Genomic DNA, 20637 nt, shown 5'->3' with positions numbered 1-20637 from the left:
GACGAGAAGCAAGTTAACTAAAGCGACACACAAAATGACTAAAAAGAGGCACAAAACAACCACAAAGAAACGCAAAATGACTTCAAAGTGCAGCAAAACGACCAGAAGGAGAAGCAAAGTGATGAAAAAGAGATAGAACACGACCACAAAGTGACGCAAAGTGACGACATAGAAATGCAATACGACCACAAAGAGGCGCAAAGTGATGTCAAAGAGGCACAAAACAACCACAAAGAGGCACAAAACAACCTCAAAGAGACGCAAAGCGACGACAAAGAAATTCAAAACGACCATAAAAAAATGCAAAACAACCTCAGAGGCGCAAAGCGACGACAAAGAAATGCTCAACGACCACAAAGAGATGCAAAACAACCACAAAAAGGTGCACAGCGACAACAAAGAGGCACAAAGTGACTATAAACAGGCACAAAACGACCACAAAGAGATGCAGCACAACCAGAAAGTGGCGCAAAGCAACGACAAAGAAATGCAAAATGACTACAAGGAGCGCAAAGCGATGACAAAGAGATGCTAAACAACCACAAAGTGGCGCATAACAACCACAAAGAGTCACAAAGCGACCACAAAGAGACACAAAATTGATATTATTCATACTAAAATATATAAAGTTGTTTATTTAGCGTTAATTTCATCACAGTTATTGCAAAGAACCTGCAAAGAACCAGGGCTTTAAATGCGAGTCTTAACAAATTTTTACACATTTTACAAACGTGTCCCCCGTCTTTACCGCTGTGTCTCGTCCCCCCAGGACAAACATTTCTTTACCCGCCCCTGAAGAGGTGGATGTGGTGGAGAAAGGAGGGACACTTTGCAGGAAAGAGGGAGCCGAGCAGAGGAGGAGAGAAAGTCTGCGGTTGGCCAAAGTTATGGAATGACAGAGGGGATGGAGGGAGGAGGAGGAGGAGGAGGAGGAGAAGGAGGAGGAGGAGGCAAGCTCCAGGGGCGCAAAGGCGAATCAGATGGACAGACTGAGGAAAAAGGAGGAGTGCGGTGGAGTAAGGAGAGACCACAAGGAGGACAGGATGGGTGGAGGTTTTAGGGTGGCTTCAGTTTTTAAACCTCAGCCGGAGAGTGAGCGCTGACCGAGTGAGTCGAGGGAGGAAAAGTTCCAACTAGAAGCAGCAACAGATAAACTGAGGAAGCTGCAGAGAGAGAGAGAGAGGGGAGTGATGGAAAAGTATGTGCGGAGGAGGTAGACACCGGGGGGGAGGAGGTTTCATTCCCACAGATCCTCTGGGTTTCTCAGGATTTCCCTCTCTGGACGCTGCTGCTGCTCTAAGTGCCTTCTCTCCAGGGCCATACTCTTCCATATCTGGACCTGGAATTGGACAGACGGTGAAGTGGACGGGACGGCGACGCCGGACCTAAAGTTAACTATTGACGGTTAAATTAAGTCTGGGCTGAAAGGTGTTTGTTGGACTACAGGATTACTGATGGAAAGTGGTTATTTGGCTGCATAAGTAAATGCATTATCATTTTTTATTATTATTTGAGCAGGGCAGCCTTTTCACTTTTTTCAGATTTTTGTATCTGGACTTTTTTCTTTTAAAACATTATCTCATCTAAATATTGTGAGCAGAAGCTGCTCAGATTGTCCTCATCTTACAGATAAAGAGTTTGTTTGTTGTCGTCGGTGCATATAATGGGGTGATTTATTGATAATTGCTAATGCTGAGAAGATGAGAAGACCCCAGACTTTCTCCCACATAATGGGATCAAAATCATGTAAATGCACCAAATTCTTTGCCCAAAAGACACTTTCATCTAAAAAAGATGTGATTCATGAGCGTAAACTATGACGTGAGGACTGATAATAGCTGTTTGGATTAAGAGGGTGAGCAGTAACTTGTCGTGTCGTTTGCCAGTCCGAGCCCCCGGAGAGAGTGAGTGTGCACCGTGGAGGAAAAAGCCTGGAAAGTGACTCTAAACGTCTCCTTTAATGCACCGTAATAAATGGCTCATGACACAACCCCCATTTTCCCTCCTCATGGGTGCAGAGAGGGAGGTTTTCCATATATGTCGGCTCCGACATATTTTCCATTTCGGCATCAGTGTTGACATTAGAGCGGCCTCCGTCCAGCCCGCTGGCCCTGGTTCTCATGCTGTCTCCCGGGCCTGGAAACAAACCTCATGCAATCTACGCCACCAACCAGCCTTGATTCCTGTCACTTCTTGGCTCGGCTCCGTTGAAAGCACTTGTTGTTGACTCCCCCCCCTCCGGCCCAGCGCTACTACCCAGGCTTCGTTTCGTCTGTCTCCTCGGGGCCAGGCCTTCCTGTGCAGGCTTGGCCCTGAGTGGGCCCCCGTTCTGAAGTCATGGGGATCCAGGGCATGGAGCTGTTCGCCATCGGCGTGGTCATCATCCTCTTTATGGCGGTTCTCAAGCAGTTTGGCATCTTGGAGCCCATGTCCTCATTTGAAGGTAAGGGCCCACCTGTGGCCCCTCTACTGGCTCTACTTATGATGACTCACCACTACACTTCACTTTACGATACGATACGATACGATACGATACGATACGATACGTTACGATACGATACGATACGATACGTTACGATACGATACGATACAACTTTATTGTCAGTTTGCACTGAAGTTCATTTTGCATCCATAGGCAGCTCAGTTTAAGAAAAGTACACATCCAATAGACATACTGTTACCATAGACAGACAGACAAGTAAGACCCACCAGGAAAAAAACAGAACACATCACAATTATTAATACACAACCCATTACAAAATGACCATCTGTCCTCTGGATTTACATGTCTTTAGCAGCACATTCATTATTATTTAGCAACAAGATGGACTGATGGACAAAAGCGTTCTTTAGCCTGATGCAGGTTAAATGTACAGTAGGGACTCTGAATCGCCTCTTGGAGGGCAGAAGTTGATATTCCCCATTTAAAACCAGTAAGGGATCAGAAGAGATGCTGTTGGCCAGTCTGAGCATACTCTTGTTGTGAGCTGCTTGAAAGGGGGCTGTCACAGGTTGGCCAATGATCTTCACACACATTTTGATTTGGTTATAAAGTTTAGTTCTACAGATATACTACTGAGCCAGGCTGTGCTGCAGAACAACAGGACACTCTGAATCACTGAACTGAAAAATAGAAAAATAATCTGGCTACTGGCTCCAAATGATCTGCGAGTCCCCTATTTAACATCTACTGTGTAAGCACTATATAAACATGTACTAAAAGTACTATAACACATTATAATGTAGTTATACACAGATATAAAGATGTTTTATGTGTTTATTAATATTATTAATGGGGCTGTCACTCGATTAAAATAGTTAATCTCGATTAATCTCAAATTAATCAAATTAAGATTTTTTTTATCTGTTCAAAATGTACCTTAAAGGGAGATTTATCAAGTATTTAACACTCTTAGCAACATGGGAGTTGACAAACATGCTTTCTTTATGCAAATGTATGTATATATTTATTATTGGAAATCGATTTACGACACAAAACAGTGACAAATATTGTCCAGAAACCCTCACAGGTACTGCATTTAGCATACAAAATATGCTGTTAGGGTTAAGGTCAAGGGATCCCTTTGAAAATGGCCATGACAGTTTTTCCTTGTCAAAATTTAGCATACGTTTGGAGCGTTATTTAACCTCCTTTGTGACAAACTAGTATGACATGGTTGGTACCAATGGATTCTTTAGGTTTTCTAGTTTTATATGATAACAGTATCTTCACTCTAGTTTTAAAACTGAGCCCGCTACAACCTCTGACAGATTGATTGCGTTAATGCATTAAAGAAATTAGTGGCGTTAAGATGATTTTGCATTAACGCGTTATTATCGCCCTAATTCATTATAATAAAGTCTGCTGTGAAGACACATTTTATATTATGACAACTGAGTTTTACTATGTTGTCATTATCGTTTTATACACCGGCCTCCACAGGATGAGTTATAGTTGTTGACAAATACATTAATAAACACTTATATCTGCTTACAACTACATTATAGTGTTATTAAATGTTTATGTACTGCTCATAAATGCTAAATAGAGAGGTAAAGTGAAAGCAAAGTGATAACCTTCTAGTTGTATCTATTAAACTCTAGTGATGTCGTCTTTATAGAAACATTTTGGTAAAAGAAAAAATTACCTAATGTTGCTGTTTTTTCCAAATTTGGTGATAAACTGAAAGATGAAGTGTTCCTTCTTCTACTTCTTAAGCTAAATAAAATGCTTAAAAACACACCGGATTATCTGAAAGAAGCATTGTCACTAACGTAAACAAATTATTATAATTATATTATGATTATCATTTTGGATCGTAGGAGAGACTTGGCTCTTCTAGTACTTTTAATTACTTGTTTCCTTTATTTTTACACTTCTAACTATCATTATCATCCATGACTCACATTTCCTTTAAGTTAAACTGATGTATAATAATACCTATAGTATAGTAGCTGAGTTTTAATAAAAAAATAAAAAAATTGCCATTGCATCTCTAATTGTAGAAGAACCGCAAACATGTTGAACTACATGTTAATGCATCAGTGATCATAATAAACCAATAATATATATATATATATATATAAATATAATCTCATTTAATTAATCTAACATTTTGACAGGAGCCACTCTACTGCACCGGTACCAAAGTATGCTCTGCTGATAATTCTTATGGAGTTTTACGTTTGTATTGTATTATTTAAAGTTTTACTTCTACCACTGTGACCAAGTCATTACTTTTCCACATCGCCTCCTGTACTAAAGTAAACTGTATTTATATACACTGTCTTGAATAGGTCATACATCACAAAGTGCTTCACACTAAAAGACAAGAGCGCGTCATAAAATACAGACACATTATAAGAGTGATAATAAATAAAACAGAGATGTGGTGTACTAACTTTAATGTTTTAAAAGCTAAATTAACATCTGGCCAAAGGGGACAACATTTAGAAATTACCACTTTAGCATTGTCCCTGCAAAAATAAATAAATAAATAAAAAAAGAGTGGCCAAGGGGTTTATGAAGCTGACCTGTTGTTACATGTATGTGTTGCATGGCTTTGGTGAATACTCGATTCTGATTGGTCAATCACAGCATTCTGTTATTTCTTTATAGCAGACCGTTGCTATGTATAACAGACCGTTGCTATGGACGCAGTTCTGATGTCGGACTCTGGTGCACCGTTTTTGTGTCAAATTATTGATTTCTTAAAGGGACTATTTGTAACTTTCAGAAATGCTTGTTAACAGCAACACCTGTGGCCGTTAAGCCAACGAAAGTCAGCGTCGGGCTCGCGCTTGCTCGCTCTACCTAGACATGAACGAGCATTGCTCAAAACAGTGAGGTGACACACGTCAGCTAAAACCACAATATCACTCTATATTTCACCTGCTTGGCAGTAATGTTAGCTGACCAGACGAAGGTCTCCCCATGAATCACTGCTGATCCTAGTGTTGGCTTTGAGGCTGAAGCAGGAAGAGAAACGTTATCGCCTCCGACCGCAGCCGAGAATAGGGGAGACACCGGCACCCGGTCAGAGACGGTAACGCTTCTCTTGCTGCTTCAGCCCCGCTGATAACGTTTCTCGCTGCGGAGCCCCGTCACTTCACAAGACACAGAAAACCTCTGTTGGTCTGGAGGAGCTGCAGCAGTTATTTCTGCACAAACGTCCACTGTACATTCACTAGATATTCTCAGAGCTAAACTAACTCTTCTGCAGTGTGGAGTGAGCGTGCATGCACGTCTAGAGGTGGAGGGAGAACGAGCGCAGTGTGTGAGTGAAGGCAAGCAGGCAGAGGAGGAGAGACTCTAGCCACACGCGAGTGCGCATAAGCGAGCGCGCATGTGTCCCGACCCGGTAGATTTAGACGTGTAAAAAGTTACAAACAGTCCCTTTAAGTAAGTAGCTGTGTAATAAGCGGGATAACGTACAGCTAGCGGGACATTGTTGTGAAATAAACCCCTTCAGGGCGATGCAAGACCATCAAGGTCACAACAATGACCGGCTCGCTGTACATTATCCCTTACTTATGCATTATTTTTAATATTTGGAAGTTTTGGACTACCAGCAAAGCTATGTTTGGCATCAGAGGGGGAAAGGGTGAATGGGTTAATGTTTTATTTTGCCAACTAAGAGAGAAAACCTTGCTGGGCCGGTAGATGGTGTCCATATGGGACAGTAAAAGAGACATCAGACGCTGCTCTCTGAATGATGCCGTTCCCTTTGATTAGATGTTTTGGGCTGAAGGCCAGCCAGTCAGAGTGCCGCGCAGTCAGCGTGCCAAGACAATTACAGGAAGGCTCCAGTCGGCACATTAGTGCTTCTCATATGGCTCTGCATCATAAGTAATAAATTCAACGAAAACACCAGTAATGTCCTTTCATAATTTATCACTCTCAATCCCTCCAATCTTAAATTCCCCCTCTTCCTCCTCCTCCTCCCACTGTGGCAGAGCCCACACCCCGGTTTAGCATTACCTCACATCAATTATACATGCAGTATCGAGCAGGCTTTCTCTGAGGCCGCCTAAATATGGAGCCTGGAGTACTCCTCCAGGACCCTGAAGGACACTGGCCATCCCTCAGCAGCCTCCCAAATCCTCATCCTGCGTCTTCGCTTCTTCATCACCTCCCAGTGAGACTTAATTTACCAACTGCAGCATCATTATCTCACCTGCTTCAGCATCTTCTCAGCAACTACTTGGCAGCAGATATTTGACATCTTTTGTCTCTCTCTAAATGTTCACCTGTCTTCACGTAGGTAAATGGGTCTAAAGTAACTCACGAAGCCGTCCAAGTCCAGATGTTGAGCTCTCTGTTGGTCGTCCTTGGTTAGAAATAGACTCTAAACGCAGCCCTGCTCTAAATGTCAGCTTTGTGGTGATCACAGTCGTTATCGAGACTCTCAGATTCAGTCAGTCATTTTGTGATGTTTCTTACCTGTTAGATATTAGCCAAATGATTCATCTGTAGCATCGACTGAGGACACGGAGTGAGGTCATGTCCTCTGAAATATTTCTGGGAATTTGAGAGGTTTAATGACATGAATGAATTAATGATTTGGTTTATTAAAAAATAGTGAAATGTACCCATCAAAATCTCTTCTTTCTCTTCAAATTGTTTTTTTTATTATGATGAACAGTCCAAAACCAAAGTATTTTCATTCATTTTATGATGAAAGACAAGGAAAATCAATCAAAGTCTCACATTTAAGAAGCTAAAACCATCAACAGTGCCATCAAAATTCCTTAAACGATTAACTGATGATCAACATAGTTGCCAATTAGTTGTCAGTTGATTATCTTATTGATTTATTGACTTTAAATGATTAATTGATTAATCTTTTCCGCTCTCAATTTCATATATATATATATACACATTTTTTAGACTGATTGTTAAAACTGACCAACAAATGTATTGATTTGTTTAAAATTTTGTGATGTGATATTTTTTTTTTTTTCTTTGAATACTGAGAAAATTTGACAGTTTTTAGAGTCTAATTGACGAAATTGAACTCTTTTTGAGATCTTGGCTACCTGGAGCATCGTTATATCCCCTTTGAAACTAAATTAGTGGTCTAATGTTGCTTTAAAATGCCACTTGTTGGAAAAAAGTGATTGTCAGACTTTTTCTGCATCAGTTAAAAACCTTTTTTTGGGGTCATCCTGCTGGTCTAAGATGTGTACCATGTTACTTTCATCATCATAACATTAAAACATAAACACAATAAAAACAGACAATTGAAGACATTAAAAGTATTTTATACAAATGCCCAATAAAGACAAACTCTGTTATGACCCCCTCCACTCAAAATATAGATAATTGTTGAAGCAGACGTACTAAAACGTGTCTGGAGGAGATCATCTTTGACTCTTTGAAGTCACATTTCTACATTTAGCATCAGCAGCTCATTAAGACGTCCTTCATCAGTCAGCAGCCCAAACAGCTCCAGGAGCTGATCGGCTGCATTATTTATATCATCAGCACTCAAGAAAAGATCATTTGGTGTTTGTGTGTGTTTAATATCCAGTTCAATGATCTGATCTAAAACAAACCCGCCGGCCTTTGATTGTTTTTGTTTCTGTCCGGTCTGCTCTGATGTCGATTTTGGGTTCAGTCCAACTCGGTCCTATTTTGGGACGACATCTGATGCCAGAAGGTAGCCGCGTCTTTAGAGACGTATTCTGAGCCGATACCAACATCTGGTATTTTTACTCCACATTTGACTCTCATGCAGGATATTTAAGTGGTGATTAACAAATTTTTTTTTTTCACAAAAGACTTAATAGTCCAACGAATAATATTTTAATTTCTCAAAAATCTCCAGTATAATAGTTCATAGATTACGTTCTAAACTAACAAATCTATAACTTTTAGAGGTGTGAAAAATAGACTATGCCAAATTATTCCAAGGTACATACATGTATGTTCTCTATCTTGTAAGGACTCCTTGGCTGAACAACAGATGAAGAATGAATAGCTTAATTACTTTATTTGTGACTTGTTTGCTCATTTCCATGTTTTGTCGGATAAATCATTCAACTAACTCAAGAACTTTACTTTAGTACAGTTTTACTGTACTTCTACTTAATTTTAGTATTTCTTTTCTATGTTATGCTACTGTATACTTTTACTCTACTACTAGGTTACATTTTGGAGAAAAATATTATACTTTCAACTGCACTTCATTTGTTTGACATCTTTAAACTAATAAATTACTAAAGTAAAAGTAGTCATTATGCAGAACGGCTCCTTATAAAGTGTTGTAGTCATATAGAATATTATATTATTCTGTTTTTATCACTAACATATACATTTTAATGTTGTAGTTCTTCAATTTGGAGTCAATTGACGTACTTTATATATTGCTGGGTAGATTAGTAGTACATTACTGCATCATATCACAAAAGCATATCATATGTTTTTTATGTAAAAACTAACTAGAAGTTAAAGTGTCAAATAAATGTAGCGGAGTAAAACGTACAATATTTCCCTCTGAGATGTAGTAGAGTAGAAGTATAAAGTAGCGGAAACACAAGTACAAGTATAGTAGAACAAGTATACAATACAGTACTTGAGTAAACGTACTTGGTTACATTCCACCTATCTACTGTATCTTCCTGTCTATCTATCTCATCATTTGTCATCATTAAACTAATACATTATGATGTATTATTATACTTAAAGTATCAAAAGTAAAGTTACTCATTATGCAGAACAGCTCATTTTAAAGTGTTATATTCTTATAGAATATTATATTAATCTGTTTTTATCACTAATATATACATTTTAATGTTGTAGTTATTCAATTTGGAGTCAATTTACATACTTTATATAATACTGTGTAGATAAGTAGTACATTACTGAATCATATCATAAACGTGTATCATATGTTTTGATTAAAAAGTACAATATTTCCCTCTGAGATGTAGTGGAGTAGAAGTATAAAGTAGCAGAAAATGGAAATACTCAAGAAAAGTACAAGTACCATCTATCCATCTATATATCTATCTATCTATAAATAATATATCAGTCTTTTTCTATTGGTACAGTTTGAGAGTTAGAAAACATTTCACATATTGAATGAAGGATGAAGTCACCTGTTCAACCTCCTGTAGCTGCTCCGTCTCAGTTCCTGTAGTCTGATTGTTCTCCACTAGAGGGAGCGTTTATTACATGATGAGTGTTGAGTGTGTGACACACTATCAAATCTGTGTTAGAGATCTCAGGAGAGACAGACAACAATTAGAAAGTAGATCACGGAGCTGACTGGGAAAATGAGATTCAGGACACCTGTTGACCTTTTCTCACCACTCTCTCTGGTGCCTTAGAGGCAAATTGTTTCGTGTGTGTCACATTTAGAAAATAATAATTAAAATCGTTGGTAGTTTTATCCATTTAAAGGTTCGGTATTCATTGTCTTGCTGTCTTTTTATTTTGTTATTTTGATGAAAAAGGTAGAAATGCAGCTAGTTCCTCTGGGTTTCACAGGTTAATTAGCAGAAAACAAGATGTGAGATGGAGGCAGGGAAGAGAGGAGGAAGCTGCATCAGTCGGTGTTGGTTATCATTTTTATTTGACAAGAGTTTGTCACCAAATAGAGGTATAATATTCATGAGAGGAATCCCAAACCAACTGTGTGCTTGTGCCAAAACAACCTCCATGAACATAAAAAAAGGATGAAATGACTGGCAGCAGCAACTGCCGAACATAAACCTTAAAATTAACATAAACCTTAAAATTAACGTAAACCGTAAAAAAACAATAATATTACAGAAATTTTCATTTAAGGTTTTGCATAAAAACACGTTATTTTACAGCATTTCCCTCAATTATTACGATCAAACACCTTCAATAAAGTGACGGCACCAAAGGTTCTGCAGAAAGAAGAGTTTTGTCGCCAACTAGGGGAATAATATTCATGAGAGGAATTCCAAACTGTGTGCTTGTGCCAAAACAACCTCCATGTGCACTGTAAAAAAACAACAACAAAAAAACTTAAAATTTAAATAAAACATCCTAATTCAGATAAATGTCAAAAACAATAAATTTGCAGAACTTTTCATTCAAGGTTTTGCATAAAAACATTGTTATTTTACAGAATTTCTCGAAATTATTACGCTCAAACACCTTCAATAAAGGGATGGCACTACAAGTTCCGCAGAGAAAACTCGTTATTTTACAGATTCTTCCTTGATTTATTACATTCAAGCACTTGTAATAAAGTGACGGCACTAAAAGTTCTGCAGAAACAAGAGTTTTGTCGCCAACTAGAGGAATAATATTCACGAGAGGAATCCCAAACCAACTGTGCCAAAACAACCTCAGTGGTGTGATGTGAGACTATCTGAGTTTCCTCTCTATCTGATTGGATTTCTCACGGATTAACGATGTAGTGCAGATTTTTGGGAAGGATTTTTACAGCAATAATCTGCGTCACCTGACCTTAATAGAGGAGTTGGACCATCAGACGCTACGCTTAGTTCTGGAGAATATCCTGAAAGATCCATTAGAGCCAGAGAGAGCAGGGGAGGGAGGTGGGGGGAGACGACAGTCAATTAAAACGGCAGACGGGGGGGGGGGGAGCTAAATAGAGTAACAGAAACTGCAGGAAAAAAAATGATGATGAGTGACACTGTTTCAGAGACAAGAGAGGAGAGAGACGAAGAAGAGCAGCGAGAGTTTGACCGATGGATTGAAATAAAAGGTGAATAAAAATTCTAATTATGTAAAAGAGGAAAGAAAAGAGAAGGACCCTGGAGGGAAAGGTAGAAGAAGAGGGGAAGATGAGCGTGAGGTGGGAGACGGAGGGACTCCAGACGGTTGGGATCGTCTGCCTGGTGATCATGTTCCTCAAACTGATGCACCTGCTGGGCCTCATCGACATCACGGAGACCGGTGAGACAAACCTGGGAGAGGGGCGATGAAGAGGAGGAGGAGGAGGAGGAGGCTGGAGCTACGTTTGTTTTACTTTTATCTTGAGATATTTGTGTGTTTGATGCAAGTCTGGAAAGTTGTAAATCATGAGAGGAGTAGACGTTGTGAGATACAAAGGGTGTAAATAATAGACCTTTTTTGTTTAGCTGGGATCATTTCAAAAGCTGTTATGTTGAACTTGAAAGAATAAGGCTGGTTAGACAATCCCATGGAGAGATAACACCTCTCACGTCTTGACTTTTCCTGTCTTTCTATAGCCCTAAGTCTCAGCCCTAAGAACATAAATCTTTAAAGAGGTAAATCTTAAAAATGGGTCAAAAATATACAGTGATCCGCCATAACATTAAGACCACTGACAGGTGAAGTGAATAGCACTGATTATCTCGTTACAATGGCACCTAGCAGTGGGGGGGATATATTAGACAGCAAGTGAACATTTTGAACTTTGAACTTTGTGTTGGAAGCAGAAAAAATGGGCCAGCGTAAGGATGTGAGCGACTTTGACGAGGGCCAAACTGTGCTGGCTAGATGACTGGGTCAGAGCATCCCCAGAACTGCAGCTCTTGTGGGATGTCCCCGGTCTGCAGTGGTCAGGACCTACCAAAAGTGGTCCAAGGAAGGAAAACCGGTGAACCGGCAACAGGGTCAGACCCGAGGCTCATTGATGCACGTGGGGATACGAAGGCTGGCCCGTGTAGTCTGATCCAATAGAAGAGCTACTGGAGCTCAAACTGCTGTTTAGTTAATGCTGGTTCCGATAGAAAGGTGTCAGAACACACAGTGCATCGCAGTTTGTTGCGTATGGGTCAGGGTGCCCACGCTGTCATAACGTTATGGCTGATCGGTGTATAGTTGCAGTAATTTCCTGCAGCTGGGCACTGTAGTTTTTAGCAAATGTTAGTCAAACAGGAGTGAAGAGTGCATTTGTTGGGACTATTTTCAGCTGGACATGAACACAGGAGTATGAGTATTTACAGCACCAGGAGCCGGTTGTTGGTAACTAGCCAATTAGACTGTTGTCTTGTCGTCATTACAACTTGGAAGTTGACATCATGGATGCTATTAGCTACAAGCTGGAAAGCTACGATAATTAATCAAATCAATCAAAGGAAATTCCAGCTGAGATGAAAAAAAACATGCTAAAACATTATGATGTAAATAAACCAAAACAAATCATCTCAGTGAAAGAAAATATTTTATATTTTTTTATGTAATTATTTAATACAGGCAAAATACACACAACAAACACAACAATATGTTGTCATGACAATATAAGCTCACAAAAAGAGAAAAAAATAAAGAAAAAACTTAGACAATAGGGAAATAAACAAGAGACAAAAATACATTAAGAACCCGTCAATAATTCAAATGATTAGGTTGACAGCACCGATACATTTAGAAATTGAAATACACATATGACAGCTAGAGCGTATTTAATATTTTTTATTACACGGCTTTGTTGAATACTTGATTCTGATTGGTCAAACACAGCGTTCTACGGTCTGTTATTTCTTTATAGCGGACCGTTGCTATGTATAACAGTCCGTTGCTATGAGCAACAGACCGTTGCTATGTGTAACAGACCGTTGCTATGTATAACAGACCGTTGCTATGTATAGCAGACCGTTGCTATGTATAGCAGACCGTTGCTATGTATAACAGACCGTTGCTATGTATAGGAGACCGTTGCTATGTACAACAGACCGTTGCTATGTATAACAGACCGTTGCTATGTATAGCAGACCGTTGCTATGTATAGCAGACCGTTGCTATGTATAACAGACCATTGCTATGTATAGGAGACCGTTGCTATGTACAACAGACCGTTGCTATGTATAACAGACCGTTGCTATGTATAGCAGACCGTTGCTATGTATAACAGACCGTTGCTATGGGCGCAGCTCTGATGTTGGACTCTGGAGGACCGTTTTTGTGTAACATTATTGATTTCTTCAGTAAGTAGCCGTGTAATAAGCGGGATAATGTGCAGCGAGCCGGTCATTGTTGTGGAATAAACCCCTTCAGGCCGATGGGAGACCCGGCATCACCCTGTTGGGGATTCTTTCACAACAATGACCGGCTCGCTGCACATTATTCCTTACATATAGTCCCACTCTTCTCTACAGCAAATGTTTTTACATTTCACGTTGCGTTGTGCTACGTTTTGGTGTTTTTTTAGCAACAGTTTTTTTCCAAAAGAAATTGGCTTCACTGTATTTTTTTTAGGAAACTTAGATTCAGATTAGTTTTTGATTGAGCTTTGAATATAAAGATTTTACCCAATAGAATAATTGTATTTATTATCTGGGGACACTTTCATCCAGAAACCCCAGCATAATGTTTACAGATGTAAATGTAAAATAAATATTGAAAGATTTAAAATAAATGAAAACTTAACTTCAACTTTTCCAGAGTTTTCAGACATGTCCGTTCATTAATATGGTTGTAAGCTTGTTAGTTGGTCATCCTTGAGATACGATTTTTATGCCAAACTTCTGTTTTCAAGGTCAAGAATGAACTTTAATGCTCCAGGGAAGTCATCACTTATTATATTTGAGATCAAATTATTATTTGTTCGTTCTAAAGCAACATGGGAAGCCTTCTTTTTTTTTATCAGTGGGAGTGTTCATGTGGAGATGGAGGTCAGAGGTCGTCTCCTGCTGTCTCCGTCTTATTGTTTTTAATGAAACGATCCAATATTACTCGAGAGTTTCAGCTCCCCCCGCTGTGGTTTTTTGGTTTCTGTTTCACAGAAATATCATATCTCACTGATCTGCTGGATGTTTTATCAGAATATACTGTTAGTCTTCGTATAAAACCTCTCAGTGTTCGATCTGACTTGTTCTCTTTGTTTTGTTTTTTTTCTTCCTCTTACTATCGCTCTCTCACTGTTCTCCATTTACTCTCTTTCACTCCATCTTGGTGTCGACACCCTTCCTCCTCCTCCTCCTCCTCCTCTGTTCTCTCTGTCTAAAGATGGTGAGTATGGTAACAGTAGATCCCCAACACAGCTATGAGAAAACCTCCCTCCCTCCCTTTTTGAATGTTTCTTCTCTCCCCAGTCGTGCAGTGCTTTCTCTTAGTGTGAACTAGTAACCAATAAGGTTGTTTACTCTGTGAGTAAAACTTTAATTGAATTTCTCAAATTTAGATTTTCTTTAGATTTTCCGCCACATAGAAAGTACCTCCTCCTTTTTTTAACTCCCGGGCTGCGGTCAAAACGTCTTTTTTGCTCAGGAAGGTTCCTAACGGAGTGAAATGACTCGGAAGTATCCCAGTAGCAGCCATGATAAGAGCTGTTTGAATCCTCTAAATGTTGAGGAAAGGTGCTTCAATGCTTCCTTTCGTATCTCCTTCAGCATAGGATGCACTGAACCATCTTTTACCAAAGGAAAGGAGATAATATAATCCCACAATTCCTTGCGGTCGCAACTTATAAAGCGACGCACCGTTCTGCCGTTCATGAAAACAAACGATATCTTGCATATCATTTTCATACAGTGACAACCATTTGGTTTCACTTTCCTTCTATTTATTTATTTCGAACAAGTCACATAATGAACAGTAAACATATAGTAAACAAATAATCAACATAAATAAATATTACGTCCGAAAAGGAGTCGGAAGAAATATACATTTAACGGTTCTACTCCTTCTCCATGACACAAAAAATAACTCAATATGTATCATATCAACTTTTGTGGTAGCCTGTAGGTTATATTTCTTTTGTTATTTCACTTCCAACCATGGTGATGAAGTGATATTTTTCACCGGTTGTCCTCGTTAGATCAGATAATCCTTTATTATATGTTGATGTAAAGTGTTACAGCAGCAGAAAGACCTGCGGTATCTCTCTTTCACACACCGCGGGTGAAGCAGCCGGTTATTGAAAGAGATATTTAACAACGTACGGAGGGAAGCAGCGACTTTTGTAGTCCATCTTCAGAACATTGTAGTTCGCGTCACTAACATCCTCCGCCGTCTTATCATTACTGTAACTGATTACATCATTAGTGTAACTACAGTCGGATTCTCTTGTCTTTTCCTAAGTCCTTTTAAATCCTCCTTCACATCTTTCCTTGACCTCCTGACGTTTTCCACCGAGGTCAAAGGTGAAGTGATTAGGAAAAGACGTTAAAAATGTTTTGACTTTCGACCGCAGCCCCTCGTCCACCTGCCTTTTGCTCCTCCACAGTTTTTTGCTAAATCTCTCCTATAAACTCGCACGTCTTCCCGTCCTGCTCTATAGCAGTTCCCCCCCTGTTGATGTGTGATCCCACCCTCTTCCCCGAATGTTGACCTGCATCCACACACTCAATGTCTGCCCCATCCTCCCTCTTTCTCTCTTCCTCTATCCCCCCTCTACATCTCTTCCTGTCTGTCTCTCCATCTTCTTTTTCCCTATCTGTCTCTGTCTCCCACAGACAGCAGCGACAGCGACCTGGAGCTGTCGACGGTGCGTCACCAGCCGGAGGGTCTGGACCAGCTGCAGGCTCAGACCAAGTTCACCAGGAAGGAGCTCCAGTCCCTCTATCGAGGCTTCAAGAACGTACGTCTGTCTTCATGGGCTTCACCGCCGTTACGCAGCTTTATATAGACTTGGACTTATTCTCTGTGTGTGTCTCTTTTGTTCTTCCTCTCTGGAGCAGGAGTGTCCCAGTGGGATGGTTGATGAGGAGACATTCAAGACCATCTATTCTCAGTTCTTTCCCCAAGGAGGTTAGACGTTAAAACAATCTCTCCTCTCTTGTCCTTCCTTGTTAGGCACTGTGTGAAAATGATCAGGGAGGAGGTGGGGATGAGGGAGGATTATGTGTTTTTCATTGGTCTGAATCATCATTTTCTTGCGAGATTTACCGTAAATAAACAATTAAATATGCCCTTTTCACAGCAGCCATGTTGACTTTTGTCATAGCAGGGTGAACACAGGTGCAATTAATAACATTAATTATGATTATCAATCACACCTGTGTTTACCCTGCTGTGACACGTCTGAATGGCTGCTGTGAAAAGGACATATTGACATACGAAGAAGTACTTAAGTATTTTCAGCAAAATTGAGAAAGTAAAATTATTGTAGTATACCTCCTTTAATCATGGTATATGAAGATTATATTATAGTGTTACTGATGCATTAATGTGTAAGTAATATGCAGCTAACTTTAAAAACGTTATGTCCTGTTGAGCAGTTCAATCTTAAAGCCCCAATGTTAAACATACAATTCTGGATATAATTGGGTCCTAAAAACCTTATTTGCATAAAGAAAAAGTGAGCAAATACGAGTATTTCAACGTGTTTTAATTCAAATGAACCTGAAACTAAAACTGACTCTATCTTGACTGTAAATATGAAATACAAGCTGAAATATATTCCCTGCTCTGGTGGATTTTTTCTCGTTTTGAGAAAATAAAGAGACTCAATTATAGACTAAAATTATTGTAAGAAGGAACAAATGCATCGTAATTTAAAGGGTAATCGTGTGTTTTATATTGGAAATGTTAATAACAATAATTAAAAAGTAGCTACAGCTGTCAAATGTATGTACTGGAGTGAAAAGTACAATATTTACCTCTGAAATTTCGCTGGGTTTAAGTACAAAGTAACATGGAAATACTCAAGTAAAGTACCTCAAAATAGTATTTAAGCACAGTACTTGAGTAAATTTAAACTTCATTTCTAAGTAGCTAGTAGGACGAATATGTGAATTTAGAGAAACCGTAGATACAGCACACTAAATCTATGACTTCGACTCCTTTTGTGCACAGACGCCACCACCTACGCTCACTTCCTCTTCAACGCGTTTGACATCGACAGAAACGGTTCGATCCGCTTCGAGGACTTCGTCATCGGCCTGTCGGTGCTGCTCAGAGGTTCGGTCACCGAGAAGCTCAACTGGGCCTTCAACCTCTACGACATCAATAAGGACGGCTACATCACCAAAGAGGTACGAGACATCTCAGACATCCTGACAATACCTGAGGAATGATGCATCTGACCACTACAGTCTGGCTTCTCTGAATTACAGTCTGGGTAATTTAATGTTCGGTCTATCCACAAACCAATGTACTTTAATCTCTTTCTGATTGTGCTGCATAATTCATGAGAGATCCTGTGTTCAATCTTGTCGATGTTTGTGAAGTGAATTTCTTTCATATATATAGTAAAGCTTAGAGCTTTAAATTTACAAACTATACATTTTTAACTCTTTTGCTTCTGTCTTCTTTTCTTCAGGAGATGTTGGCGATTATGAAGTCCATCTACGACATGATGGGGAGGTACACCTACCCCTGTGTGCGAGACGAAGCGCCCTCTGAACACGTGGACAAGTTCTTCCAGGTCCTGAACGCACACAAATCAAAAACACACTAGTACACTGTGGAATGTAACTAAGTACATTTACTCAAGTACAATTTTGAGGTACTTTTCTTGAGTATTTCCATTTTATGATAGTTTATACTCCACAACATTTTGGAGTCAAATATTGTACTTTTTTTCTCCACTATATTTATTTGACAACTTAAGTTACAAGTTACTTCGCAGATTTAGATTATTAATACAAAATATAAATCAACTAATACATTATGATGTATTATTATGGATTAAGCTACCCAGCAGTATATAAAGTAGATGAAATTAGCCTCACCGTTACCAGCTGCAACATTAAAGTTATGAACACATTAATTCATCACTAATTACAATTCAATAATATAAAATAAACTAGAATGGCACTCGGCGAGCGCAGACCTCCGCCAAGGTGCCCGAGTACGATTGTTTATATTTGAGATCAGCTGTAGGTAGCGGAGCATCGTAAAACACTTCATTCAAACTGGACAGAAACAAAATAAAACTCACCTAAACCGTCGTCGTTACTCTTTCCAACAATCACCAAATGTGCTTTGGACAAACTCAACTGTAATTTCACCGAGTTTAATGTGAAAAAACGCTGAATCTACAGTTCTCCTATTCTGAAATGGGTCATTCTGTATAATGAATACTTTTACTTTTGGTACTGGTATATTTTTATACTAATACTTTTGTACCACGATTTTCTCGGAGAAGCGCTGCCTGCTTCCTTTCGGCATCCATGTAAATCAGTTGATCTGTTCACACAGCACGTGCACGGAGCTCCGCAGCCGGCTGACGATCTTCAGCGATAGTTTTGACATCTAGTCTTGTTTCTCTGCGTGCCGCCAGCTAATACGGCAAGAAAACACACTGATAATCTACTATAAACTATATAAATGATATATTATATGTTATATAAATTATCTGATTCTGATAAGATAATAAAACATGCATCCCACGAACGCCTTTGACTTCCCTCCCCTCTCTCCCAGCTGTTCTCCTGGAGTTTTGATTCGTGTCACTGCTGTTTGTGATCGTAGGTTTTAAATTACGTACTTATTCCATATATTTTATAGTTGTGTCTTAATAGAGAGTGAGAGAGACGAGCAAACACACTAGGCTACACAGAAAGACACAGCGTAACACAGTATTTCCACCACTGCAAGTACACTGTGGTTGTCTCTCTAATGTGTCCTTCCTTTCTGTTTTGTTTCTTCTGTATTTTTCCAACAGAAAATGGATAAAAACCGAGATGGTGTGGTGACCATTGAAGAGTTCATTGAGACCTGCCAGAAGGTGACTTTTTCACCCCACATAAACAGACACAAACAGACATGCAGACATTAAAAATAAAAAGTTACTCATCAACTCAAATACTGTAAAGGTCACGATATCTCTTTCTTTTAGTGTACTGCATTATGTATTATTGCCTTTTATGGACCTTTTATCTCTTTAGTTAGTGTATAGCGATACTGAGGCAGATCCTTACCCATCTGTCTCGACTGGAGAGCACGTTGGGTCATCTCCTGTTTTTTTTTTAAATGTGCTATATGAATAAACTGACTTCTTGACTGATTAATCAGTCAGACTCCTTGTCAGCAGACTCCAGATCAGCTCTGATTGGTTGTTTTCCTCCAGTCTGTGAAATGTTGTCGATGCCGTTAAGAGCACCGGAGGACACCGGAGGACACATTTTTTATTTGTCTCATGCACTACTGTCAGGATATAGTGACCGTTTTATAAAAATAACTTTTTTAAATCAAATTTGCCCCATTTCTACCTACCGCAGCTTTAATCCAGCCCTGTGTACATCACCCCAAGAACGGGATATTTATCTGTGTCTGGGTCCGTACCGTCTGGCAGACATGGACTGGTCTCCAGTTTGGAGCCAGCGGTTAAATCCAACCTCCCATTTTCAGAGTTATCACTGCAACCACGAGCCCACCGAGCCGACAGCCGAACCACAAGAGACTGGTGGTGGTTCAATACAGTTCAGTATTCATTCGATGCGGACAAACTGATAAAAACAAGCTATAAATTATGCATATTATAGGCTACTCCAAAAGAAAACATGTGTATTTTCATGTTGAAAAAACTATCAGTTCTTTGAGATAAATGAGAAGTTCCCCCTCTAAATACTGAAATATTAAAACCAGAATGTAATGGTTGAAATGTATAATTTCCCCATACGGTGTGACTATTAGGATTTTCTTAATGCCTGATAGAAAATGCAGCATGACACATACACAAATGTTTTTTCTAAATTCACAATATTAAATTACATTTTCAGTTAGGGATACATTATCTAGCTTTTATTTGAGTTCAGATGAGTCAGTCGACCTCACCTCCATGAATCTACAGTTCAACCATGATGTCAGTCAAAAGTCCACAGAAGACTCTGTGCTTCCTCCCAGACTGAACCAGACAAAAGCTGTAAAATATTAATTAACATTTATGGGCTACAGCGGAAGGCTTTACCTCCTGATGTAGAGGGTATAAGCGTGGGCAGAGAGGAAGAAACGAGCTGTTTGGAGTCTTGTGATGGACAGGTGTTTTTCCTGACTTAATGAGTAGTGGAGGGGCTGAGATTTCACTACGTGGACTCACTTGTGCCTTGTTTGTATTTGAGATGATCTATCTGTGTGCTTATTTGACCCCAAACTCAAACATTGGGCAATAAATCTGCTGCAACAGTTGCAGCTGTTCTAACAGACCTCAATCAGAAAGGATCAAAGGAATGAAAAAACAAGTTAGCTTCTGTTTAATAGTAAAACCAGTACATGTTTCAATAATGTTAAGAAAGAATTTGTAGCCTCAAAAAATTTAATTTTTTTAATTTTTTGTAACATGC

The 20637-nt window shown here is 39.3% G+C and overlaps 1 protein-coding gene across 6 annotated transcripts in view; it reads left to right on the top strand.

The window, feature by feature from the left end:
• Window positions 1-20637, top strand: part of LOC141769876 (calsenilin-like) — a 63315-nt gene that overhangs the window by 40745 nt on the left and 1933 nt on the right. For 3 of the 6 annotated variants that reach the window (XM_074639370.1, XM_074639371.1, XM_074639374.1), the window contains 5 exons: window positions 15865-15989; window positions 16090-16159; window positions 17207-17385; window positions 17673-17777; window positions 19020-19082. In XM_074639370.1, coding sequence (XP_074495471.1) covers window positions 15865-15989; window positions 16090-16159; window positions 17207-17385; window positions 17673-17777; window positions 19020-19082 — 542 coding nt within the window. Of the gene's footprint in view, window positions 1-1021; window positions 2444-11179; window positions 11402-15864; window positions 15990-16089; window positions 16160-17206; window positions 17386-17672; window positions 17778-19019; window positions 19083-20637 lie in introns of those variants that run through there. The other 3 variants (XM_074639375.1, XM_074639372.1, XM_074639373.1) reach the window with 3 other exon arrangements.

The sequence above is a fragment of the Sebastes fasciatus genome, chromosome 6 (assembly GCF_043250625.1).
Source record: "Sebastes fasciatus isolate fSebFas1 chromosome 6, fSebFas1.pri, whole genome shotgun sequence".
Classification (NCBI taxonomy): domain Eukaryota; kingdom Metazoa; phylum Chordata; class Actinopteri; order Perciformes; family Sebastidae; genus Sebastes; species Sebastes fasciatus.
The sequence above is the reverse complement of the archived record's forward strand: the minus strand, read 5'-3'. Positions and strand labels throughout refer to the sequence as shown.